Here is a 26,380-nt window from a genome sequence, read left to right as displayed (position 1 = left end):
TAACAAAAGCTCATGTTTCCCCCCGTGTCTATTAATCATTACCTAATAGGAGCAGAAAGCTCAACATTAAAAAGGATTTTGAAATGAATTTTATGTTGCTGTATTTCCACTACTACTACATGTATCATGTACTTCCATGAGAACTGCACCTGGTAGGTAAATTAAATATTTCAAAGGTAATATATGACCAGGGCAGTTTGAATCAGACTATAACAATTCAGCAGAAAATACTACACTCACTCAGAATTTTTACTCCGAGGTTGGCTCCCCCCTCAGCATGGGGAGCTTTTTTGCATGGGATACAAGCTATGTATTAAGGGCTAAAACTCATCCTGATGTGCACTAAAATAAGAATCAAAACCAAACAGGCTCTCCAGAAGAATCTACTGGAGACAGGGAACTTGGACTCCAAAATAAAGGCCAGTAAAGTTTGAGGGCATATTCTGACCCACCAAAACTTCATCCACATTTCATGGGACTGTGAGCCAGAAAAATCCGATGCAGATGTTTGAGTCCCTCCATCCACATAATCTTCCCAATGAAAGAAGGATAATTTTGTTATCAGCTTGAGCAGATCAGAGTTTTGTTTTTCTCCTAACTCCAAAGCACTTGTTTGACGATGCAGGTGCCTGATGCAGTGTTAACTTCAGGAGGGCTGCGATTTAGATGCTTTCCCAAACTGCACAAGGCAGCTGTTCTCTTCCCAGTCCTGCCAGGGAATCCTGGCCACCTAACTGACTCTTCTACCTTCATTTCCCCCATTTCTAAAATGATGCCTTTCTCCCTTTGGAAACCCTTTCAGGATCTGCAGCTGATATCACTAAATAGTACAAAGTTTTTCTATTAATTATTTTTTCTCTCTGGTTTGTATGAACTATTCCCCTAATTAAAGTGAGCAGAGTTACATACTAAATATATTGTAGCTCATGATGTAGGAATAGTGTATGTGTGTGTTTGATAGGAAGGTTTCTCTTCTGCTGGCATTTTGTACAACCACATTCTGGTCGAATTATGAACCTAGATATAGAACAGAGCCAGGAAATTCATCTATCACCCATCCAAACATCCATGTATCCAGACTGCCCAGTGAATTAAATGCTATTTGGACTGAAGCTGAAATGTTTGAGGCAGAATAAAACTTGAATAGGAAATACAGGTAGAAATTTTTGTAAATATCTCTGTAATTCCTCCCCTCGAGTGCACCTTCCCAGGCCATGTATCTATGTAACATTTTGCCAGCAGGGGTCACAGTGCATGTGAGGCATTTCTCCATAAATATCTCTGTAATTCCTCCCCTCCTGTTTTGAGTGCACCTTCCCAATGTATCCATGTAACATTTTGCCAGCAGGGGTCACAGTGCATGTGAGGCATTTCTCCAGCCCCCAAAAAACTGAAATTAATGAACAATTCCTCTGCAGAAGGATCGCTGAAGGATGGGTGAGAGAATGGGAGGGTTCCAAAAGGATCCCAAAGGCAAACCCACCAACATCTGTTTTCCAACCCCTGCTGGGAGCAGTGAGGGAACCTCACTCACTTCAAAGAGTTTGGCACTGTTATCCTTTGTAGTTTGCATTGAATCTTAACAACTTTTATTTCTTCAACTCTCCTGCATTGCAGGAAGAAGCAGAGTAGAAACCAGGAGTGAGCACAGGCAGCCAAGTGTTCCTGTGGCTCCAGGCCAAGCAGAGGTGGATCAGAGCTGTCCACACACACATCAGGGCTGACAAGGAAAGGGTTCCAGGGCTCCTGCTGCACTTTGAAAGCTACTGTGCAATCCCTGGCTTTTGAGCCACATTTAAAGCAATAAAAGATTTATTTTAAAAAATTTTATTAGCTGAACTGAAAAGCATAAGGGCATTTTTGACCTTTAAATTTTTAAGCATCTAATTTTGAGGAAATCTGAGGAAACCAGGTAAATTTCTCAAGGCAAATTGGAAGTGTTTTAGACAGCACAGTCTGTTCCAAATTCTGAATTTGTTCTCCACACATCTTTCAGCCAAAGCAACACCTTCCCAGTGAATTTTCTGATTTTTTGTTTATACAGCAGCACCAGTCCTCTCATTTTCATTATCAGCAGCCTAATCCTTATTTTACAGTATTTTCTGTTTCATGGTGTCCACACTACATCCAGTCTCCCATACTAAAATGCCTCTTGCTTTAAAGCAGTGGCCACAGTGAGGCTGCAGGGCTGCTCCTTCAGTCCAGCACATTATTGACCCAGATCAAGGCAGAACTCCATGGAAGCTCCGTGGGGTTTGGTCCTCCCCAGCTTGCCAGTGCTGAGGCAGTAACTGGAGCCTATGGAGATCTGCCCATTCCATTTGCCTTTGTCCCAGTGGCTTCCTTCTTTCTCACATCTGTGACCTGGGAAAGGCATTACCAAGGGCACATGGCTCCCCAGGCTGGCTCCACAGCAGTGCTCAGGAAGGGTGGGTGCCCAGGACTACTCCAGCTGTTCATTTCCCTTCCTGCCTGACAGAAGAACAAGCCAGGATTTTTCCCTTCCAGCTATAGTAGGCTGTCTCAACATGGACTTTTTGCAGAGGGGAGTTTTTTACAGGTGTATCCTCTCCTGTGGAAGGACAGTCCAAGTCACCACCACATTCTAAATCACCTAATTGTGGGGTTGTTCAAAGTCCTGTACAAAGTGCCTTTCAGTGTGCTTTGATGCAGAAATTATTGGATGGTGTCCTTCAGTCATTACCATACTGGAGGTTAGACTAGATGATCACTCTCATCTCTTCAGATATTAAAATAGATAGATCTATGAAAATGGAAAAGCTGATTGTGTATTTCCTACTGTTCCTTCTCAGCTACTCCTCAAAGCCCTCAGAACTCTCCATTCCAGTCAACTCTCCAATAACCAGATCAAATGAGACAAATCCAGGGACAGGAGTTTCCTTCACCTTCTACAGGTGTTTAATAATTACCCTCCACACTTGGGGATCACAAAGAAAACCCAAGAGCTTAAACTGCTCCTGGGGAAAATAGATGGCTGTGGGTAAATGAGTCACTTTGGAAGAGCCCAGATTCAATACGAACAAACACTCAGGGAGGAATGGGAAGAGGTGGGTGGGAAGAGAAGTGCTCTGTATGGGACTGGTTAAACAATCAGCACAAAGATTTGTTCAGAATTTGGAGTGCCTTTGGAAAAGGTCATTTTCCACCAGCTCTGAAGCTCCTTGGCTCAGCAATTGACAGCACTCTGCAGAGCTGGTAGAAAAGTGGAGAGCTGAAATCCCATGGATGAATGAAAGAACATTTACTGACCTACAGCTTGCTGGTATCTCTTTGTTCCATAACAGCAGTGATAAGATGTAGGAAAAAGGGAGATTTTATCAAAAGAGAGACCAGACTCATTTATTAAGGAACCAGAGATTCCATCTCAGCAGAGGATGCTGCAAGGGACGCTGACGGAGCAGTGTTGGGAGGGAAGGAATAAAATGTTCCCATCAGACAGCAAGCAGGCACAGGCAGGGTGTGTAAGAATGACCACATGCCTAGAAAAGAGCTGGGAGAGGATTCAATCCTCCCCCTTTCTGAGCTCTCTCAAACCTCTCTGAGACCTCTTATTTTCTTCACAGCTGGAAGGAGAGTCTGTTCTTTCCGGAAAGATCCTCTGGCAAACTCACAGAGCACCTCCCAGGTAGTTCTGAGTAACGCAGAGTGAATTCTTTCACCCTCCAACCCACAGTCTTACCCCACCTAGAAGTCTTAATTAATTGAGCACGTAGCTGAGAAACTGCAGCCAAACTCAGCCTTGCCTGTGGCCTGCAGTCCTTCCTCTCTATTTCTGCCTTTATAGAAACAAACATGTTTCTGCAGGCTCAGGAGGGGTGAAGACACAAGTGTCAGCTGCTGACCATGAGCATATTCTCACCCTCCTGTACACCTGAAGAACAGTTCACACTGAGGAGCAATTCAGCTTGGATTTACCACAGGTGCTGCAGTGATGTGACATGTAGGAATTTATCCCTCAGCTCCCTCTGCAGTAATTCCTGAGGCATCCCCCATCCTCAGTACAACACAGCACTAACCTTTTGTGTATAATGTGCAGTTCTTGCCTCAGGGATGGTATTTTTGCAGTGATTTCATGATACACAACATAATCAGAAGCGATGGGAGACTCTTGTACGGAGCTCCCTGGGAGCCTCAAACCTTTTGGATCCTGGCTGTCAAACCCAATTGTGCTGGAGCTCTCTTGCTGCACAGGAGTTGTATCACCATAATTACAAGTTTTTAAATAATCCATTGTGAGCTCTGACTTTCAGTTAAGCAAAGCCTCACCACTCACAGCTGAATTTACAAGGAAAATCACCTGTTTATTTCCAGGACTGAGACAAATAGGGTCTATCTCAAGTGCACAGACAGATTTGCCTGAAGTGTTTGTGTGTGTGTGTGTCTGTGTGTGCACACAAATGAGGTGCCATTTCTTGCATACATAATTTAATGTGTTTATATTTTAGCAGCAGCAAGATGGCAAGGTGGGTCTGTCAGCATCAGCAGGACAGTCAGGTCCCCACCTGTCTGGTTCCAAATTGAAGAATGTCTATCAAGGGCATTTTTGCCTGGGCATCAATTATCTCCACCTCCCCATGAAGCCTACTCAACCCTAAATTGGCTCTGCCTGCTGAACAGGAATGGGCAGAAAAAAGGAGGGAATCCAGTGGGAGCTGAGGGGCTCAGCAATGTGCAGGTGAGGAAACGTGGCTCCAGAACATCAGACAGCTCAGGCCAGGGGGTTTGGCTGTCCAGGCTCCCTTTATTGCAAGACAGGGAGTGAGGATTCTCTGAACAGCAATTCCAGCAGTCAGTAAACAAGGCAAGGAGCTACTTAAGGTAACAAAGAGGATAATAGGGAAGAGTCTTAAATTCTTCCTTCTTTTCAAGGTTTGGCAAACTTATTCAAGCTTACAATGGAAAAGCAAATTCAAAGTCTGTTTGTGGCTCTGTCTCAGAGTAAAGAGAACCTCAAGAATCAGATCTTTAAAAAAGCAAAAAAGGGAATAAAACATCAAACTCTGACCTTTTAAGTGAGGCTTATTCCATTGTAGGCATCATTCCCTGGTATTTATTTTCCTGAATATTTTCCTCATATACAAAGAGAATGAGGAGCAAAAATGGACTCACATGAGGAGTCTATTTTGACAATGTCAACCATGTTACAGTTCCACAGACTGACTCAGGGATATTGATTTCAGTCTATTTATACATTGGCCTCAAGTGTTTCCAACAAGGTAATTTGCCATGAGACATCAGCTGAAGCAAATTAGGTTTCATGTTGAAAGTCCCCTTGCTGTCTATAGATCTAACAAGGAAACCCATGTCATAAAAAAGAGGGAAAGTGATGGATTTGAGTAAATATATATCTATTTTTCAACTTCAGTGGGTTATTATCCACACATATGAGCATCATCTGGTGCTTCTTATGAGGGTTTACAGGATAAAGCTGTATGTCAGGCTGTTTCAGGTGTTACTAGAACTGTAAATAGACACATGCTTAATATCTGGCTGGACTGAGGCTTATGGTTCCAAACCTGAGGTCATTTAAATCAAAATTTTGCAAACCAGAGAAACTCTCTGTGTTTGTACTTAAAACTACAGAGAAAAAGACAGTAGGTGTAGTTAGCTGGATTTTTTCCCCATGTTTTTACTGTCCCAGTCCCTGCACTAGAATATTACGATATACATACCTGAGGGTGTTGGTAATATTGCAGGGGCATTTCTTGTTGCACTTGAGGCCATAGAACCCTTCAGGACACATTCTTTCCTGGCAGTGGATGCCTTTGAAGCCAGGGTCACAGATGCAGGCGCCGTTGACGTGGTAGCACTTGGCCCCGTTCTGGCAGGCGCAGGTCTGCGCGCACTGGAAGCCGTAGGTGCCGATGGGACACTCCTCCTGGCACCTGCCATGGCATGGGACATGGGACCAGTTACATCCACAACCTCAGCAGGACATTGCTTTTACACAGGAACCTCTTTGTTAATGAATTAAATACCAACCAGAGCAAACCCTGCTCATTTACTGAAGTAACACTGAACTGATGGTATCACTGGAGTGATGGGATATCTTGGCCATGCAAATTGCTGCTGAGAGAAGCTGCATTCATCCATGCCCAATTATATCCTGCTAAATTTGTAATAGTTCATATTACCTTCATTCACAAAATGCATTCTTCTTTCTTGGACCTTGACAATTGTGTTCATCAATTGAAAGAAACTGATAGGCAATAAAATATTTATTATAAAACCCCTCACCTGTTTTACTTCTCTTTATCACAGGAGGACTGTGCACCTCCCTTGAAAGGACATGGCCCTCTCAGTGATGAGGAGGGTTAAAAGGGAAAGTGTATTTAACAATATTGAGCAAAATGTTCTGCAGCAATGTTTTAGTTTTACTTGCCCTCTTTGTTGACATTGCATGAGTTTTATACCAACAAGGAGACAAGAAACCCCTTTGTGTTTTGTGTGTGTTCTGAGTAACTAAAAGCTTAAATTTGCTTTCCTTCTCCTACTCCAGAGTAGCTCAGTAGTATAAAATCTCCATAAAAATTACTTTCATGCTCCTTAATGGGGAATCTTCTTAAAAATTGCCAACATTTTTAATATTTGATGCACATAAAATTGGAACCTGCAAACCCTTTACACAGATTGTTTTAAATTGCACCTTCCATGCACTGTTAAAAATATCTCCCTACTTGGATACGTTCTGAGATCTGCCAAAAAGTCTGTTTCCTTGTCCTACACAATCAATTTAAGAGTTCAGATTATTTCCTCCTTGGAAAAGCTCAGCTAAGTTCCTGAAGAAAGCAACTGATTGTGTGCTTGACATAATTCAGTGGTTTCAGAATTCTGCAATGAGTCAGTACCACAGTTTACATGATCCACCGTGAAATACAGATAGGCCTTTTCAGTTAATAAAAACAGAAAAAGAAGCCCAGAAAAGCCCAATTCCCTTATCACATGGATGCCAGGCATTGGAAATTGCCTATCAGCATTAATTTAAGCCTGAGCATTGATTAAAGTGTATACTGTAAACTCAGTGGATGGAGGCAATTGTTAAATGTCTTTCTGCAGGTCATTTCACAGCTGGCAGGTGAGAGTTAATATAATGATCAGTAATAAAAGATTAATGTGTGATGCAAGCCAGGCAAAACTGCAATGAACACAGGCAGTATATAAGAAGGGCATTACTTTTGCAGCTTCAGATTATCACGTTTTACTAAAAATAAATGAACACAGCAAAGGGCCTGGCTGGTGATTTAATTCCAGCAGGCACCGACGCAGCTGCTGGCTGCAAATCCGAGTTGAGGAGTTCATATGAGACCCAAAGTGAGAGGAGCTTGGGACAAAGAGGGAAAGAGTCTGGAGAGGCACCAGAGAGAGAGAGAGCCCTGCTGCTCTCAGGGGGTTCAGCTGCAAAGGAAAGAGCCAGCAAAGAATGGGAACAGTGGGGCTGAAACACTCCCAGCAAATGAAATGCAAGGAGGAACAATGAAGCTCCTCATGTCCCCACTGCTGCACAGACCCCGAGTGAGCAGGAGAGCTCTGAGCTCCACAGGGTGAATTCTTAGTCAATAGTGCACTGTATCATTCTATATTTATGGAAGATGAAGCATTACCTAGCAGGGAGAAAAGCATCTGGAAATGAAATATTGACGACCTAATCCATTTACATAATTAGCCTTTTTCTACTAACAATTTAACCAACTTATTTATTTGGAGATCAAGCAGCTACCGCTAATGAATTTTATACAAAGAATACTAATAATGACTCCTCTGGAACATGAGAATAATCACAGCAGGAATTAGCTTTCTACTTAAACATCTTTCCTTTGCAACATATCAATCTAATGTGTCCATAGCACCATTAACAACCAGATACATTGTTCAATTAAATTACAAAATGAGCTGCTAAGCCCTAGTTATGTTTCTTGTTTAATTTACATTGCTTTCTGCCTATCTGGGGAGATTCGTATTATAATATCCACTGAACTTTAATATGTACCATAATTATTTGGGTTGGGATAGGATAATATGGCTGTCACCTGTGGAATTAATGGAAGCAATTTCACAAAATATTAAACAGAAGACAGCATGCTTAACAGATGAACTTAGTATAGGCTCCTACACTTTTCCCCACAATTTTCTTTTTTTAAGGAATAATGCTGCAAAGTTTTTTAGGTTGTCCTGTTTATTTTGAAACAGTGATCACGTTTATGTAGCACAGACAAATATGAAAAGCCATCCAAAATGCACTAACCTGGAGATAAGAGATACGTGTACAAACACAACAACAGGAGAGTAAATCTCCCCATACAGTTCTAATAAATGTGAGATTTATTCTGTTAAGATTCAATCTTTCGATTTAAGGGCAATATGGAAAACAAAGCTAAACCAGCATGTTCACTTTTCCTGTGAGCCACTCAATTCTGAAAGACTCCATTCTCAGTTTCTAACTGTGCCTCTGCTATTATTCCTTTCCAGTTTGTAAAACACACATTTCCATGACAGATCCAGTCATTTCAGTGAACACAAAGCATCCTGCAGTTATTAACAGTGCTGCCAATTTCCCAGAGATTTAGTGCAGTGCCACTCTTGGAAAACAGGTAGGGAACAAAAGTGTGGCAATTACACTCACGCAGACCTTTATGACCATTTCATCTCCACAGATATTTATCTAACTGTGTGTTATTATCTTCTGCACATGATGATGAACTGTAGCATTATATAGTAGTTATTGACAATTTTAAGATGGTAGTAGGTAAAATGTATTTATGTCTTTATTGCTGTTATTCACAGTATCTATCATCATTAAGATTTTTTTCAATGCCTTGTAAAACGTTAAAGCAGGCAGTGTTTTGTTGTGCAGCAGATTCTCCTGCTCTCCTTTTTGCTGTGACAGTGCAACAGCTGCAGGAGATGCAGGGTAAAACAAACTCTGAGCTAAGCTGAAGCTGCCTGGTCTGTCCCATTGTCCCTGTGGTGCGAACACAAAACCAAGGAAAGCCACTCAGACCCTTTGAAGACCTCATCCCCCACTGAAATCAGTGGGCCCCCAGGCAGGTGAGGCAGCTGTGTGCTCAGAACAAACCAGTACAACCAGCACAAACCAGGGCTGCCCAGCCCAAGGGAGCTGCACAACTGCAGATGGTTACAACAGGCCTGAGGTTTCCCCTCCCTCATGGAAGGGGGATTAAAGGCTGAGAGATGAACATGTTCTAACTTTCCAGGAACCCGTTGGAAAGGTGGGAATTTCTAGGCTAATCCAGTTTTACCCTGCTGCAGCAGAGCTTTCCTAACTGCCTGTTTACCTTTTCAACCTTGTTCTCATTCATCCTTTCACACACCTGCATTTCTGCTCTCCTGCCTCTTCTCTCAGTGTCTTTTACTTCCCTGCTCTGGGATGGGGAAGGTAAGCCATTCCCAAGGGTTTTTCTTGGATGCAGGTCCAGAATGTGACCTTCCCTCACTTCTTTTCTACTTCTCCCAACTGATTCTGCCTTATTTTTCTTACTTTCTCCCTTCCCAAGTTACATCTCTCTTTGGAGTCTGAATTTCTCTCACTTTTCTCCAAGCACAGACCTCATGAGTACACACTCCCTTGGCTCAAGGAAAACCCCTGTGAGCTCCTGCCATGTCTTCCCTGAGTTGCCTTCTCCAAGGGCAATCAGCAGTAAAATCCTCTTCCCATCTCCTTTCCTCATCCCCAACAGGATGCAGGCTGCTGGCTGGGAGCTCCCAGCACTTGATTGGATTGATCCATCTACAGCCAGGAATCCATCAGGGTGGGCAACAACCAAATGAGGAGAGCAAGAGAGGCTCTGTCAGCCCCCCCCAGCATGGCCAGCACTGGGAGCAGCTTAGGATTCAAGTGTGGTCCTCACTACAAAGGCCCAGGCTGCACAGCTGCCTCCTTCAGTGGAAAAGTCTCCACAAAGAGAGAAAGAGAAACAGGAATTATATGGTACCACATGTCTGGAAACAGTCTCCAGATGGAGAATGGGGAAGAGAGGCACACTGATGTCTTCTCCTCTAAATTACTTGGAAATAATTAGTATTTCCTCCATATTCAACCCCATGCAAATCCTGAGCCCCCTCCAATTATAACTGTCCATAAAATGGGAACAGGGAAGCTCCATGTGTAATGGGAAGGAGCAGCCTTCTGACCCACCCACAGGGCTGAGGGTTGGATGTTTGTGCTCCAACGACCTGCTGATTATTCAGTGAGGGCAGAAATGAGAAATTCCAATGAGCTTTGTTGCATAAAAATATAATTGTAGCATATGTCAGTATAGAGCTATTAAAAAAGGGAACAGAGAGGAGAAAGTGCTTTAGCACAACATCCACTGGTGAGCCGTGCATCCCTGCAAACCCTGGTGCCACAGGCCCCATGCAAAGTGCTCCTGAGAGCTGCTTTAACTGCACTTCCCAACCTTTGTTATCCAGGATTAGCTGCAGGCTAAGCCAGCACGTGCTGCAATCCCTCATTGACTTTGCTGTGTAGTCATTTTGCTGAATCCCTGACACCTTGGTAAAACAATATTATCATCTGCTCTGATCGATTCATGGGTGAAGGCTCTCGTTTATAAATTTTGAGGATTTATCACCTTTTGCTGGTGGCTGAGATGGATCAGTGCTACAGCAGCACAGAAGAATGAAGGAGACATTAAACTGCAGCATTGCTTACTCTTGAGGATATTAATTTGTATAAAGATAGTTCATTTACATATCTTGTAAACATGTAATGCTCTCTATTAAATTTATCACTGTAAATATCTAAATTAAATTTAATCCATTAAATTTTAAAAGTTATATTAAAAACCCCTGTAAATGGAGAGCATTGCCAATAAAAAGTAATAACATTGCCACATTTATATTGCTTGAAGTGCTTCAGAAGGATGAACCTAATTGGAGCAATAGAAACATAACAACATTTTTCAGGGAGGAAGATTGTCCTAGAAGGGACATAAATATTGACAGTCCATGGTTAAAATGAAAGGCTTTGGGGGTTGATTTTTACCTGTCTCCTATATAGCCAGCTGTACACAGGCATTTTCCTGTCACAGGGTCACAGTGCCCTCCGTTGTGGCATGGACAGTCCTGGCTGCAGTTAATTCCAAAGGTTCCAGGAGGACAAGGCTGTGCACACACCAGCCCCTGGTAAGGTTGTAGAAAGAGCAATATTTCAGTCAACATTCATAATGCAATAAATTTATCTATGCAGCTTGGAATTTTATTGTCCTTCTTGCTAAAACTAGATGTAAGTGTAGCAGCAATATTTTATCTGCATAAGATGTGCTAAAGACAGTCTGAAAACTCTGCTACCACAGTAAATGCCTGCCTGGCCTGACTCCAGAAGGGATTTTTCTCACCACTGCACACTCATGGATAATTCTCTTCCTTGGATCTCCCCCACAAACTGCAGCTGGGCTTGCACTGCCCTTGAACAGCCACATGAAGATGTGGGAGAAGTTGAAGGCAACCAGAGAAGTCTACAAAGCTGCTTGTGTGCTCCTGGGTTTTTCTGTGAAATGGGGAGTGTGAAAAACTGTTGGCTACCTGCTGCACAGAGAAGGTTTGGGAAGGAAGGGATTGTTGGAAGGTTTGCACTGGGAGGGTGTAGCTGTGCTGGTTTTGATGGTCTGTGATGATCTCTCCTGTTCAGTCAGTCTCATTCATCCAACTCAGCTGGAGGCTGGAGACTCCTCTACTGCCCTTCACACCCTTCACTCTGCTCCCTCTGCTCTCTCCAGCCACACATCCATCTCTCAAAGCAGCACAGAATGGATCAGCCAGAGTTTTGGGAAAGCCACAGGAATTTTGCGCTGGAATATCTACCTAATCCCTAAACAGTGACAGGACGCAGCATCCAGCATCCTCCCAGCTCCTTATCCCCAACCCTGGAGCCACACCTCAGTCCCTGACTTGCCTCAACTCCACATCCCATTTTATGCTCCCAGTTCTCTGCTTTCCTACCTCTTTATTCCAGTCTATTCCAAATCCCTGCTGCGGCCTCCCTTTTAATCTTCTCCTCCACCCAGATCCAAATGCTCATCTCTGAGATGTTTCCTCCTTCCCCTCCCTGCTTAACCAGCTCTGGGAGTGAAGCAAAGCCAGACTGTCCCTGCTGTGCCCCTGGCACTGCTCACAAGTAAAGCAGCTCCCAGGTAATCCCTGCTCCAGCTGCTCAGCCCCAGGGCAGGGAATGCTCACCCTTGTGTGGGGTTGTGTCTTTGGAGAAAGACAGCTGCCAGTCTCACGTGGTTTCCCCCAGGTATCCCATAATGTTCCTGCCAAGTACCAAGGCCTTACAAGGATTTCCCCAGACTTTCTTAGAAGTTGTATGAATGTTTTTCTCCCTGTGAGCAAATATAAAGCCTGAGGCTGGCATCCAACTGAGGAACTTCAGCCAAAACAAGTCTGGCAGTGCTGGGCTCTGAAGTTGTGGTCCTATAATGGAAAATGTTTGGCATCTGCAGCAAGTGGTGCTGCTGCCAGTGCCACCACAGTGCCCAGTGTGAGACAGAAACAGTGTCTGGCCACAGGATTATTTGGGTTTAATTTCCTTGTTTCCCTAACCAAGCCCTGGGGCCTCTGGGTTTTGAACAAAGCATGTATGAGACACAACTTATTCAAAATATAAACCAGGAATATAATGGCTGCTTTCACTCCTCAGGGCTTGGGAAGTTTAGCTGTATCAACAGCCACAAAGTGAAGAGGCTGCTCTTCAATGTCACCATAAAACAGATACTTTGAGCCTTTCCCAACCAGGGCTATGTGGCTCCTTGGCTGTAAAACAGACAGGTTGGCCTCAGTTCAAGAACTTTCAGATTACAGAGTTAAAAACTGGTGTCTCTGGACTTGAGTAATACACAACACTATATATCTGAAAACCTAAGTGTCCATTTGTCTTGATAATAAATACTTTCTCCCTTCATGTCTCAAAAGGAACAGGATTTCTATCAACAAATGATGAGAAAGCAATACTCTGGGATGCATACCCCCGGAGCCAAGAGAATCTTTAGCTGTATTTTTTGCATTAATATGTACTAAGGGAATTCAAAACATCCCTCTCTAGAGGATCAAATGTCAGACCAACATTTCCTGCTGCTTATACATCTAATCAGCAATGTTCACCCCATCAGCACCTTTTTTAAGGCCCTGATCCCATCAGCTTCTGCTTTTGACATTGTTTGCTGTGTTTTGTAGGACAGAAAAGATTTTTTTTCTCCTCCATTTTCTCAGACACCCCCACGTTTAAAATCTACAACAGAAAGAAAAATAGACAAAAATACAAATGATGCTTCACAATGGCCAGAATCAATAGGAGAGAAGTGATGAGCAGAATGTGCTGTATTACCACAGCACCACCGTGCCTTGGGAAGGGGGTCTGGGGCCAAACAGGGGGCATTGCCAGTGACAAACATTCTGTCACATCATGAAATATTGCTGCTTTCCAGAGCACAGAGATCTAGTCCTTCAAAAGGGCTTCTGAGAAGCATTGTAAATGCTAAATTAACTTCTCTCCCCACTTCCTGAGAGCGCTTGGAGAATTTAATATTGCAAATGAGAAAGATGTATAGAATTAAACCTGTAAATTGTTAATGAGGCCCTAAAGCAGCCACGTACTAAACTCCACAGCCACCAAGGCACAGAAGTGGAAAAAGCCCAACACTGTGGGATGCTGGAAGCCACGTTCTGTTGACTGTTCAACAATAGAGGCTGTTGGCCATCATCCTCCTGGTGAAGAACCCATGGGGCAGTAAAGTCCCACAGGACACCATCCAGAGAACTCCTGATGCTGAGAGATTCAGCACTGGTGGGAGGAAAGAAATTACAAGCCATAAAAGAACCAGGCTCTGAAGATGGCAGATCCAAGGAAGAACCTCAGAACCCCAGAACTTCCTCCTTTTAAAGTCACTGCCTCCCCTTCTCCATCCCACCAAACCCCAAGGGAGCTGAGCTCCTGTTAATAAGCCAACCTAGGAAAGGATAAAAGTTGCAGCTCATCCAGCAGCAATAAAGTCCAAGTGGATTTGCACTTGTATAAATCTAGGGAGAATTCTCTCCTTCCAAAATGATGGTATATTCAATATATATATGTGCAGTCTCAAGCCTCAAAATCAGCAAGTAAAATTCCTGGTGTCACAGAAATCCGTGGTGTGAAATAAAATGAATGCTGTCTAGCAATCCCATCTCGCCTGCTCCTTTACAGCCCCCTCATGTCTCACTTCCCAAACCATTCCAACCACCAAGAGTTAAAAATATAGCATGAAAAGACACTTGCTATCCCTCTCTGTACACTGAATTACCAGCTTTTCATTAAAACTCTGGAGAGACTCTTTATACTTAAAATCTCAACATTTACAAGCTGAGTGCTTTTACTTATAATTTCAGTTTCTTTCTGCAGAATACTTGATCTTTCTCTTCAATTTTCAGTTATGCTTGTTTGAAACATCAATTGTTAACTCTAGGGTTCCTCCAGGGACAGAGCAGCCAACAACACAGTTTTCAAAAAAGTCTCTCTGGGCTCCTAAAAATGCATAAAAGAACTCCAGGCTGTAAGGAATTGGGCAGGACTGAGCCAGAATACAACCACAGCTGCTGTGCAGTGCTCTGGTTCTTCTTAAGGTCTGTGCTGCATCCTAAAAGACATCTAAAAATTCCTCTTCTATTCTGATATTCTTATTTGTTTTGTGATGTTTTAATTTTGAAAAGGAAAACTCCTGATAAAATACAAGTAAGGAAGAATACAGCAAAACACCTGAGAAATCTTGGCATGCAGGAGGAGAGTTGAAAAAAGTAATATTTTTATGTGAATCACTTTATTGATTACTTCTTAGAAGTTAGTGCCAGAATGGACTGATAGGCCCTCAGAAATATGTGAATTGCTTTCCTAATGCTCCAGCACTCAAGGAAAGAATCTTTTCTTTGCCACCACTGATTGCCAGGTGAGGGCAAGGGGCCATATTCATACTTCTGACAAGTTTTGCCTTTGTCATTTGAAATGGAATAACCTCATCAGCACCCTTGCCATGATGGGTGGTGTTAGAGAGATTCCAGCTCTCTAGTTAGAGATATTTTCCACCAAAAATTAAGGACAGCAATGTTCTCCTACAGAATATTGTTGCTGATGTACAGCAGCATCTCAGAGGTGGTACTTCTGAACCCAAAGCAGTTGATGTATAAATGGAAAGGAACACAAACCTCTCTCAGCTTTTGTATGTTTGAACAGGTAGAGGGTCCCCTTTAGAAGTCACAGTTGTGTGATGATCTGCAGGGCTTTCCATGTAAAAATAAAAAGTTCAGAGTACTTGCATGCTTTAAAATCCAGCAACTTTGCCAAGAGACTAATTGTCAGATACAGGAAAAGTGCCAGGAAGTTTAGTACAGCTAAATGGGATGAAGGCCTGTGAGACTTGGCATGCCCCAAGAGAGTTCATTATTACATTATTGATAAAGTTGAGGACTTTGAAAATGCTTGGCATTGCTTTCCTGACACAAAGGATTAAAGGTTAGGGCAGCTGTCTCTCTGCAGTGCAAGTCCTGACACAAGCAAATCTCTGGCAATCAATGGCAGTGGTGCCCGGGCAAGGACACGACACTGAACTGTGCCCTGGGCTCAGCTCTGCTGCCTGCCTGAGCCTCGGATTCCCCCTGGCTTCCCACTCTCCCTGAGGGGGAACAGGACACTTTGTGCCTCTGACAGTGCTGAGCTGGGCTTTGAGCTTTCTGTCCTGTGCCAGGGCACTGTCTAAGGCTGCAGGGAATATTCCAAGGAACTGGAACTCACAGATAACTCTCTTGTCTGTTGTTTTTAAACTCTGTGATGGCATGTACCAGTCAGAGAATCACACAACCACCGAGGCTGGAAAAGACCCCAAGATGATCAGGTCCAACCATTCCCCCCTGCACTGCCAAGCCCACCACTAACCCCTGTCCCCAGGTGCCACACCCACATGTTTCTGGAACACTTCCAGGGAAGGTGGCAGGTCGCAAAGTGGTGGCCTGTCTGTGCAGGTGCTGTGCACACCCAGCAAATGTGGTTCCACTTTGGGAACTGTTAGAGCCTGGCTGGCACACATCAGCTGAGACAGTGAACAATGAACATCCAGGCCCTGAGTGAGGAGCAGCAGTACCCACCATCCATCCAGCAGGACAGGAGCACTCCCCAGTGATGTGGTGACAAACTCCCCCGTTCTGGCAGGGGCAGCGCAGCTCACACTGCGCTCCGTGGCTGCCGGGGGGACACAGCTCCTCGCAGCTTTGGGGAGAGAGAACAACAGGAAACAGAGACATCAGCTCAGAGGACTTACAGGGAACAGCATATGAGGAAAACACACAACACAGGTCATCATGGGAGTCATCATGCAAATGATGAAACCTCAGTAAGGCTCAGCTGGCACTGCCAATTAGCTGAGATTCCTTTTATTTCTGCTGGGGTGTTTATGTGCCATGGATCCAGCCCTGTAAGGCTGATGCATGTGTGTAACCTTTCTGCATGTACCAAATCCCACCCATCTCAACAGGACAACCCATAACCATTAAAATAGCCCAGGAAAAGATGAGTTGCAGGATGAAGCCTTCAACATGAATTATATGACATGGCACTAAAAGAAGCTGCAAACAGAATAAAAGGATGGGATTAAAACACTTGAAATTCCTCCAGTCACTGCTGAATGTTAACATTTGCAGTGCATAATGGACTGGCAAGGACTCAACATCATTTAAAGGCTATTTAAGCTCATTGAGGCTCCCTCAGTACTCATGGGGGGCAATGTGGGAGTAATCCCTGCAAAACCCAGTGTCTCCTACATCTGCACATCAGAGCTTTCAGCATCGAGGTTCTGAAACTACAGGATGTTGTCCCCCAGCTGACTGTCCTCTGATGAGGATGTTCCTACAACATCAGGGGTTGGCCCTGCTGAGAACTGACACGCTGATGTCAAGGGAGCACTCCCAAGAGTAAGCAGAGTCCTTAGCAGTGAGTGCTTCCACAACTGAGGTCACAAGTCTAGGAGGAAATCAGGTACTAAATAAAATATTCACAAGGCCTATTACTTATTTATGAGGGTTAACTCTGTCCTTATTTTTTACCTTCCCCTTCATGCAGGCTAACAAATAATAATAGACTGCAAAAGTATTAACTCACCTACAATAGATCTCCAACCAAATTCAGTGACTAAATTCTCTTTTCCCCTTAAATAATTCTGAAAAACATAATTACTTCTGAAGCTACTGAAAGATCTCTAATGAGAACTGATGTTACACTGTGGGCAATTTTAAACAAGAAACTATTGCTTGCTGTCCTAAAATTAATATGCAGATTTTGTGAATCCTACTGGTAAACTTTCCGTGTGGTGGATGGGGATTTAGCTACATGATTCTCGTTAAAGTTAATAGGAGTCACACCGCTAAATCCCCGCTCTCTGTGCTTAAAATTTACCCCCTAGATACTAAGCTGATATAGTTAACAGCAACGCTTTCTCAGTTAGATTGAAAGTCAAATAAATTGGGGATGGAAAAGTCCCATTTGATGCTGCACTGGACTGCTAATGAGGAGAGAGTCCAAGTGCTTATCAAAACTCCACCGTAATTTGGATTGTATTCACATTCTGAAATTAGGAACAGGTAGAGTTGTTGCACAAGTTAGAACATATAAATTATGTTTAAGCTTATTTTAGCACTATGTTTTATTTTAATAGCATGGCATCATAGAACTCCAGAATGGTTTGGGTTGGAAGAGACATTGAAGCCAGATCCAGCTCCCTGCCGTGGGCAGGGACACTTTCCTCTGTCCCAGGGTGCTCTGAATCCCAACCAACCCGGCTTTGGACACTTCCAGGGATCCAGGGGCAGCCCCAGCTTCTCTGGGCACCCTGTGTCAGGGCCTCCCCACCCTCACAGGGAAGAAATCCTTTCCAATATCCCATTTATCCCTATTTAAAGCCATCACCCTTTGTTCTACCGCTACACACCCTTGTCCTAAGTCCCTCTCCAGCTCTCTTGAAGGCTCCCTTCAGGGACACAGGTATAACCAGCAGCAAGAACAGAAATTCCCTTTATTCATTCTCTCTGAAATCCCATTCCCTGATTTCTACAAAGGCCGGTTTATAACAGGGTGTAAATTCAGCCAATTATTCCTCCTGTTAAACGCGGCCGACCCAAACCAGTTCAAGGCAGTCCCAGCGCGCTGCTGCTGCACTTACAACACGCCGGTGTACCCGGGCGCGCAGTGGCACTCGCCGGTCTGGTGGTCGCAGGTGGCCCCGTGGTGGCACTGGCACTGGAAGTGGCAGCCCTTGCCGTAGGTGCCCGGCTCGCAGAGCTCCTCGCAGCGCCAGCCGCGGAAGCCGTCGGCGCACACGCAGGCGCCCGTGATGGGGTTGCAGAGCGCTTCGTTCTGGCACTGGCAGCGGTTGCTGCAGTGGGGCCCCCAGTGCTCGCTGTCACAGCCTGCGAATGGACACGGAGTTACCCACGCGGGCACACGGGGCTGCCTCACCCCACAGCCCCGTGTGCACCTCGGCCAGAGCCTTCCAAAGGAGCCCCCGCTCCCAAACTGACCCCCGACCCGGCTTTAACATCTGCCCGCCCCCGCCCCAGCTTCAGCATCCTCCCCCAGACCCAGCTTCAGCATCCTCCCCCAGACCCAGCTTCAGCATCTTCTCCCCCACCCAAACCCAGGTTCAGCATCTTCCCCCAGACCCAGATTCAGGATCTTCCCCCCCAACCCAGCTTTAGGGTGCAAGGACACAATGGGACCACTTTTATACCGAAAGTTGAGGACTTAACACCTTATTGGATCAGGCCTGAAATCTTTTAATATCCTGTTTCTTAGTGCTTTTAGATTGCTGGAAGGGATGAATTTATAGTGGAACTAGATGCAGAGGGTCGCATCCTGCCTGCAGTGCACTTAATGGCAGGTGGTGTTGCCAAGCAAATCCTGTCGATTTATCATGTCATCAAATATTGTTTCTTTGTTATGTTCCCATAAGATAACATACAAGATAATCTAAAGAAAGCTTTCTCCTTGGTGTTGTTTTCTGATTTATTTATTTATTTACTTTTGTTGTCTTGACTAAATAGATGTAAGGAAATAAAATAGCATTGGAGACAGGACGTCCTGAGGCTGCCCAGGCTCAGGGATGAAGGTATGGAGTGAATATATCAGGTAATTCCTGTGCTAATAACAGCAACACAGAAGGACCCCAAACCCTCTGGCCACTGACATGGAGAGGAGGTTCCCTATGGAATGCATTAAGGCACAGGAGACCCCTCATGTGACCATCCTGCCTGATCCCTTCTCTTTTGAAGAGCATGTGGAAGATGGGAGGGGGAAGTCAGCCCTACAGGAACAGTTTCTCCTGATTTGCTCTTGAAACAGCACCTGTACAACACCTCTTTGAGCTGCATGCACTGAACAGAGCTCAAGTAAACACCTCAGGTCAAGGTTTCCTCAGCAAAACATCTGCAGGAAAACAAGGATTTCTTCAGCAGCCCTACCCTCTACTTAGCAGCCTTTCACCATAGCTGTGGCAAGGGTGAAGAAAATCCTCATCCTATTCAGAACAGGCTACTGGGAAGGACACAGTTACTGATGGCTTTCCAGGCACAGATGGCTGTGCTCAGAGCTGGTTTCAATTTCACCACCAACCCTCTTGCGAGTGGTGTAAATCCCACTGCCAGGCAGGAGAGGAGAGTGGAATCCCAGCAACAGGGCTGTCTTCACAAACTCTTTTATTTGCAAACATGGAAACTAATCCCAGGTGACACAGGCTGCCTCTCAGCCCTGGATCTGTTTCCAGGATTAGCGAGGTAAATGTAAAGCTCACTTAAGCCTGGTGCTTTTGTCCTAGAAATTTCATAGCCCTCTCCTTCTACAGTACTTGGCTATAAACTCACACTGGAAAACTGCCTCTATCCATTAATTTTGGCAATATTTTTATTTATTATCCTTCATTTTGAGAAGGAGGATACTCACTGGTCAGTGTAAGGCTATCCAGCAGAAAAAGAAGACAGCTCTTAGTTAATTTGCCCTGCTGATTATCAGTTTACAAATTTGTGTTGTTAAAAGCCAAAATAAACCCCCAGAAGACAATTCCAAGGTCTCCAAAAGATCTGCAGGGTGTTAGAGGATGCAGATGTTTAATGTCCTGCAGGGAGCAGAGCACACCATGTCCCCCTGTGCACGATCCCACTCGTGCCTCACCCCAGCTCGTTTATTGCTTTGCCTCACTTCCCCCCGGCTGTAAACAGGGATGATAGCTCCTCTCTAACACCACTGGGAGCCAAGCAAACAAAATCTTACTCTTTATAAGACTTAAATTATTACTGAGAATCTGTGGGAAGAGATGATCTATCTTTATTTCACATAGACACTTGCTAAGGCTGTGTGAGCCTTCTGGGGCAGGGAGCAAAGCTGCTGGAGCTGCTGGAGTTCCCCAGCAATTTCCATTCCAGAAACACTGATTTGTTTTCTGCACAACTTGAACATCAAGGGATGCAGTTCTGCACCTCCATAAAGAACACAAACCTGAACCACACAAGCACAGCTGATGTCCCTCAGCACAGGAAAGTGGAGTTCAGGGATCAAACTGCACCCTGCGTGCTCTGGGGATTGATTCCTGCCTTCCCACACCTCACATCAGAGCCCCAGCTGCAGACTCTGGCTTCTTCTGAGCTGATGCAGCTCCAGTTGCAATTAATTTCCCTAATATGAATAAATAACACTCATTACAAGATACGATTCTACCCTTGCTCTTTCATGTCTCAGGTGGGTGCTCCAAGCATCCGATTTGTCTGCTGGGTTTGTGTTTTTCACTTTGAAGGGAAGTGAAGGAAAAAGAAAACTATTTGTAGGAAGGGAAAACCATTTCCCATCATTAGTTCAAGCATCTTGCTTCAACTGTACAGTGCCTGCCCCAAACACAGCTCCTTTTCTGTAAGTCCATCCTGTTTGAACACTTATTTACAAGCAGTATTTGGTCATGTTTGCTTCCTTGTCTTGGTGGTTTTTTTTGTTGGTTTTCTTTCCTCTTTCCTCTAAGTCCCATATTGCAGTGACTCCAATGACTCCAATGACTGGAGTCATTTCATTGGAACATGATGTGATATTTATATAATGATATAATGATAACTCTTGAGATCTGCACTGTGGGCACTTCTGTACCTATCTACAAGGTAGATACAGGGATGATAAGCTAAAATCCAAGTACTTATTCATACAATTAACTCCACTAGCACAGCAGGCTCGTTCAGGTGTGAGACTAATTGAGTGTGTAACTGGCTACAGGACTGGGATCCAGTAGCTCCTGGTAGAGAATTACAAAACAGAAGAAACAAAGAACCAAAAGGTATTTTTTCCACTATACACCAGTGGGGCAAATCTTGTCTCGTGTATGACAGTGACTCCAGGTTCTGGGACAGAGACAGAGAGTAGAGCAGGCTCAGAGCCACAGGATCCTGCTGCACTTTGGGACCATCAGCAAGGTCTCCAATTGGAGAGACCATTTTAAACCCCAGCCCCAGCCTAGCACAGTCTGATCCTGCTCTTGTTGATTGCCTTAGTGAGTTACTGTAATAGAGATAAATAATAACAGCAACAACGTGTGAACAGAGAGCTGATTAAAGCTCACACGAGCGCTCTGCTGTAAATGCAGATGCCATTAAAAATGTCAAAATGATACAGAGACTTTAACCAGACCATCAATAAGGAAAGCAACCTGAGAGAGGTGATGTCAGGGAGGTACAAATGCTCCCCTTAGCTGCATGTGGGGATGTCAATACCATGAGGGATGAGGCTGAAGCCCCTGTTCTCCTGGGAGAAGCTACATTGAAGGAAACTGCCATATTTCAGGTACGTGCCCACATTCCCTGGCAAACATGCTAACTTCCTCACTTTTTCACCTTTGGAAATGTGGCTGGAGATGAGCTGTCACCAGTAAAAATGAATGTGGCTCTGCAAGGGATGAGGCTGGGTGCACAAGCACAATCACACTGGTGTGCACAGGGTGTTGTGACAGGGGAGGGATTCTCTCCTCAAAGGAGACTGCTCAGAGCAGCACCAAGGGTTTTCCTTCTATTGTCACTCCCACACTGAAACCTCAATTCCTTCCTGAAGTGAAAGTTAATTCCTGCAGGCTCTGCAAATAGAATCATCAAATCCTAGAATCCTTAATGTTGGAAAATACCTCCAAGATCACCAAGTCCAACTTTCAACTGAATACCCCCATGCCTACTAAACCATATCATGAAGTGCCACATCTGCTTGTTTTTGAACCCTTCCAGGGATGGTGACTCCATTACTTCCCTGGGGAGCCTGTTCCAGTGCTTAACTACTCCTGCAGTGAGGAAATGTTCCTGCTGTGGTCGTGCATGGCACCCTGTTGGCAGCTGTGTGCTGGTAAATGCACCTCGAGGACACAGGGGAAGTGCTGCTGTGCCCCCCAAGGGCTGGTTATCCCTGTGGGGATGATGAGGGAATTGCTGTGGTCTGGGTCAATAGGGACACCCAGTACCCAGTGCAGCAGCACAAGTCAGACACAATGAAGCAAACACAGGAGTTTGAAAAGGTAACAGATGAATAAAAGGACTCCCAAGGAAAGGGTGACATTTATGGAGTGACTTATCCCAACGAGAGAGAGTCAAAAGTGCTATTCCAGAGCTTTTCCATCACTGCACACACACCATTCATATGAAAGAATCTTCTATCACAGCAGCACCACAACCTGTGGTCTCAAGGTCTGAGTTTATTCTGCTCTCATCAGCATCAGCCTCCCTGTGGCTCTTTTATAGCCAGGGCCAGTTCTGTATTGCAGGTCTGCAAAGTCAGTGGGATGTTCACAAACATCCTGCACAAAGCACAGCTGAAAAAATTCAGTGTCTGATTTCCTTGGCCCAAGGACTCAGGACCATATTGGGCTGAGGGGGAACTTCAATTAATCCACACTTTAAAGCAGCTTTCTACAAATTTGCTAAAGCATAGAACGTGCTCCTATTCAGTAATCAATATTATGGAATATTTCCAAATTCAGTTTGTAATGTTTAAATGAGATACTAGCCCTTAAAAAATGCAAACAGGAAATAAAATTAATTTATTAAATCTAGGAGGACATGGTTTAAGAGAGATTATTTTAGAATTTACTTTGAAATTAGGACTAGATTCTCCTCTTAATGTAACTGTAGTGTTGTAAAATGATTCTATGCATACAAATTGAGGTGAAATGTGGATTTAGCTCTGGGTGGGGTTTTTTTGTCTAATTCAGTTTTGGAATCAGATGGTTGACCCAGCTAATGCAAAGCAGGCAAAGAAACAGCAAAAGGTAAAACATATACCTGAATATAATGAAGGAAAATTTAAAATAATCAATTAGGTTTTTATTCCCTGCACTTTATTCAGCAGGAGAATTACAGCTCTGTGTTGCACTGTGCCTGCTCCCTGCACAAACATGACTCCTTTTGGGACAGTTCAATGCCTTTGCAAACAGAAGCCAAGCAATAGGTTTGGAACAAGGTCCATGAAGAGGGAATTCCCCTACAATGACACTTCCCAGCACTTTGTGTTGGCTCTGAGCAGAGCTGAGTACCTCAAGGGACACCAACACACTGCTAAAGGCATGAGCCAGGTCACTGACAAACCACCTGCTGATCTGCTTGATTCCAACCCAAAAAACCTCTGTCTCATAAGACTGATCGCCCTTGCAATGTCTAACACATATTAATAACATGCAAAATAACCCAGATTTTCAGAAGTACCCTTCAAAAATGTTCATCCAAATGTTTAGAGACCGACATTCTAATTCCATCATTTTACCAGCTGGGACACCTTCCACTGTCCCACACCCAGGGATGTGCTCATGTGTCCCCAGTGAAAATTCACCTGTACTCAATCAAACGCTAAAAAAATAAAAAATGCAATTTGCAGTGCCACCCCTGGATAACTCATTACCTGCCTTCCTCCAAGATTCCAACTGTATGAAAAGCAATCTGAAATTAAAGACTTCAGGGCCTTAGCAGGGCTCCTCTTACAATTTTTCCTGGCAGCAGCCATGGGCTGTTTAATCTCTGTTCAGTAAGTGGCCCACGGGGAGGATGCCAGCCCTGTGCTCTCAGTCCATCACCCACGTGTCAGGGCTTTGCTCTGTCCCTGCTGATGAACTACCTGAACATCAGCCTGATGATACTCTTGAAGAGACTTTTCTTATTCTTCATTTGCTTTCATTTGGTTCCCCAAAGCAAACAGGGAGCATCCCATGTAAATAAGACATTTGACTTATGGAGCTGGTGTCACAGAAATAAAATGTCAGATTAAAGGTTGGAAGGACAGCAGTAATTCAGTACTTGAGCCTATGAATTATGATATTTTCTTTAATTATGTGAGCACAGGGTACCCTGGCACTTGCTGACTCCTGAGCTTGCAGCTTTGCAGCCTTAAGGTTCCCAATCCTGGATTCCTTTTATCTCCAAAGCCAGACTTTCAGTCACAGCTCTCACAATTATAATGAAGAAAATGCCAGTCTCAGTGTTTACCACTCTAAGACTGCCCAGAGAATGTATTTTGCATATGTAAATATGCATTTGTGTATCCACCCAAAAGGAAAACCCCTGGGGTTAATCTGAGCCTGGCAGGACTTGCAATCAGTCTCATCCTCCAGTTTATGGATCAGTCTTCATCAGGTAGAAATGGAAAGTTGGGAAGGAAACATCAGCTGATTTTTCCAAAATGAATAAATTATTACTCACAGGAAGAAATCAACCATTTTGTGTTTAGGTTTTTTTTTGTTTTGTTTTGTTTTTTTCCCTTTCTTAACGACAGGAGAACAGATTTTCATCCTTCAAGAACGATTTTGCTGATTCTCCCTGAAGTTCCTGCTCTGAATCAGATACGGAACATGTGGCTGATTTGGGCCCTGATTTGATCTTGGATGATGATCTCATTAGTCACTGACTCTCTAACATGTGGTACCTAACTCAGGCTCAGCACTTTAGAGACCCTGCAGTTTATTTAGTAGCCTCTGAGGAAACATTTCCTTTCCAAAGTAATTCTTGTTTAAAGAACATTCCTACTGTATTCTGTAGAATGCTTACAACAGTTACCTAGCTGAGGTTTGTCTTTGGGGTAAATGAAAACAAAATCACTCCAAGTCAAAGAAAAGTTAAGTATTTGGATGTCAGCCTCATCAAATTCTGTAATGAAGTCAATATATTTTGGAACCAGTAAAAAGGAAGAAACAACTTCTACTCCTGACAGATACTGAAGTGTGGTGCTTACAGAATTTCTACTAAGAGTTATTTTGACAGACGCTTCAAAAGAAGTGAAAATTAGAACATTAAAAAAACCTGAGAATATTTCCTATTTCTTTTTGTAGAAATTACTGCTCTGTTTAATGAGCCTTTAACTCTACTGACACTCTGGATCTTACAAGGAGTTTAAAATCATGAAACGCTTCATAAGGGAGCGACAACATTCTATACAACACTGGCAGCTTGTCTTCTCATTATAATTTTTGTGGAGAAGATGCTGCATTCTTTAAAATGTTTGTTTTTTGGTTTTTTTTTAGTGTCATATTAATGGGAGGCAAAGTCTGTTCTTTAATTAGAATTTTACTGTGGTGAATTAAAAAATACATGGGCAGAGTATCAAGAGTCTAATAAAACTAAATGAAGATACTATCTTTCCTCTGTATGAAACCCAGCAGTCTGCTCTGGCAAAACTTCCATCAATACTTCATTATTATTGTCTAGGACAGGCTTGTAATAATAATATCTGCAAGTAACTTACTTCCAAATTCAGTCTTCCAACTGGGTAAAACATTCTCTCTCAACATCTGTAATGGACTTTAGATGTTTTTATTGACTAGGTAATGAAATTTTCTGGTAATGCCTCTGCACAGAAGTAAAATCAGTTTTGCCTTCAAGCAGGGGTAGAAATACATTGGAAATGCCTAAAACATTGCAGGACAGGGATAGGGAGGAGATGCAGCTTTCAAGAAGTTAGTGTTGGAGGGGCTCAGGGGTGGTGGCAGCAGAGTTGTTCAGAGAGGCCTCTGACCCTGGAGATCTGAAGCTGTGGACACAACAGCAATGCCTGCTGTGAAAAAGCCACATGTAATACCCACATGGGCTTCTTCCTACTCTAAATAATCTAAATAAACAACCAAGGCAGTGTGGGAGGAGAAGCAAACCCCCGCTGGGTTCAGTGATTCCAGCTGACTTCGGTGCAGTTTGGACAGACCCACAGGGACTGCAGGAGGCTGCCCAGGCTGGCTGCCCTTCAGCCACATCCTCCCCCAGGGCAACTTCATGCTTCACCTGGGGAATCCAGCATGTGGAAAGCACCCTGATCCAACCCCTGGGGTCACCTTTCCAGCCTGTG

At 43.9% G+C, this 26,380-nt stretch overlaps 1 protein-coding gene across 2 annotated transcripts in view; it reads right to left on the bottom strand.

Annotated features, from left to right (window-relative positions):
- MEGF11 (multiple EGF like domains 11) overlaps window positions 1–26,380 on the bottom strand; it is a 188,864-nt gene that overhangs the window by 72,404 nt on the left and 90,080 nt on the right. For both annotated transcript variants that reach the window (XM_041469049.1, XM_041469050.1), the window contains exons 5-8: window positions 18,213–18,459; window positions 16,147–16,267; window positions 11,024–11,160; window positions 5,694–5,906 (exon numbers count right to left, since the gene is read on the bottom strand). In XM_041469049.1, the coding sequence (XP_041324983.1) occupies window positions 5,694–5,906; window positions 11,024–11,160; window positions 16,147–16,267; window positions 18,213–18,459 (718 nt within the window). The remainder of the gene's footprint in view (window positions 1–5,693; window positions 5,907–11,023; window positions 11,161–16,146; window positions 16,268–18,212; window positions 18,460–26,380) is intronic.

Source organism: Pyrgilauda ruficollis, unplaced genomic scaffold (genome assembly GCF_017590135.1).
Source record: "Pyrgilauda ruficollis isolate IOZ18807 unplaced genomic scaffold, ASM1759013v1 scaffold23, whole genome shotgun sequence".
Lineage (NCBI taxonomy): Eukaryota > Metazoa > Chordata > Aves > Passeriformes > Passeridae > Pyrgilauda > Pyrgilauda ruficollis.
Note: the sequence above shows the minus strand (reverse complement) of the source record. Positions and strands in the feature narration are given on the sequence as shown.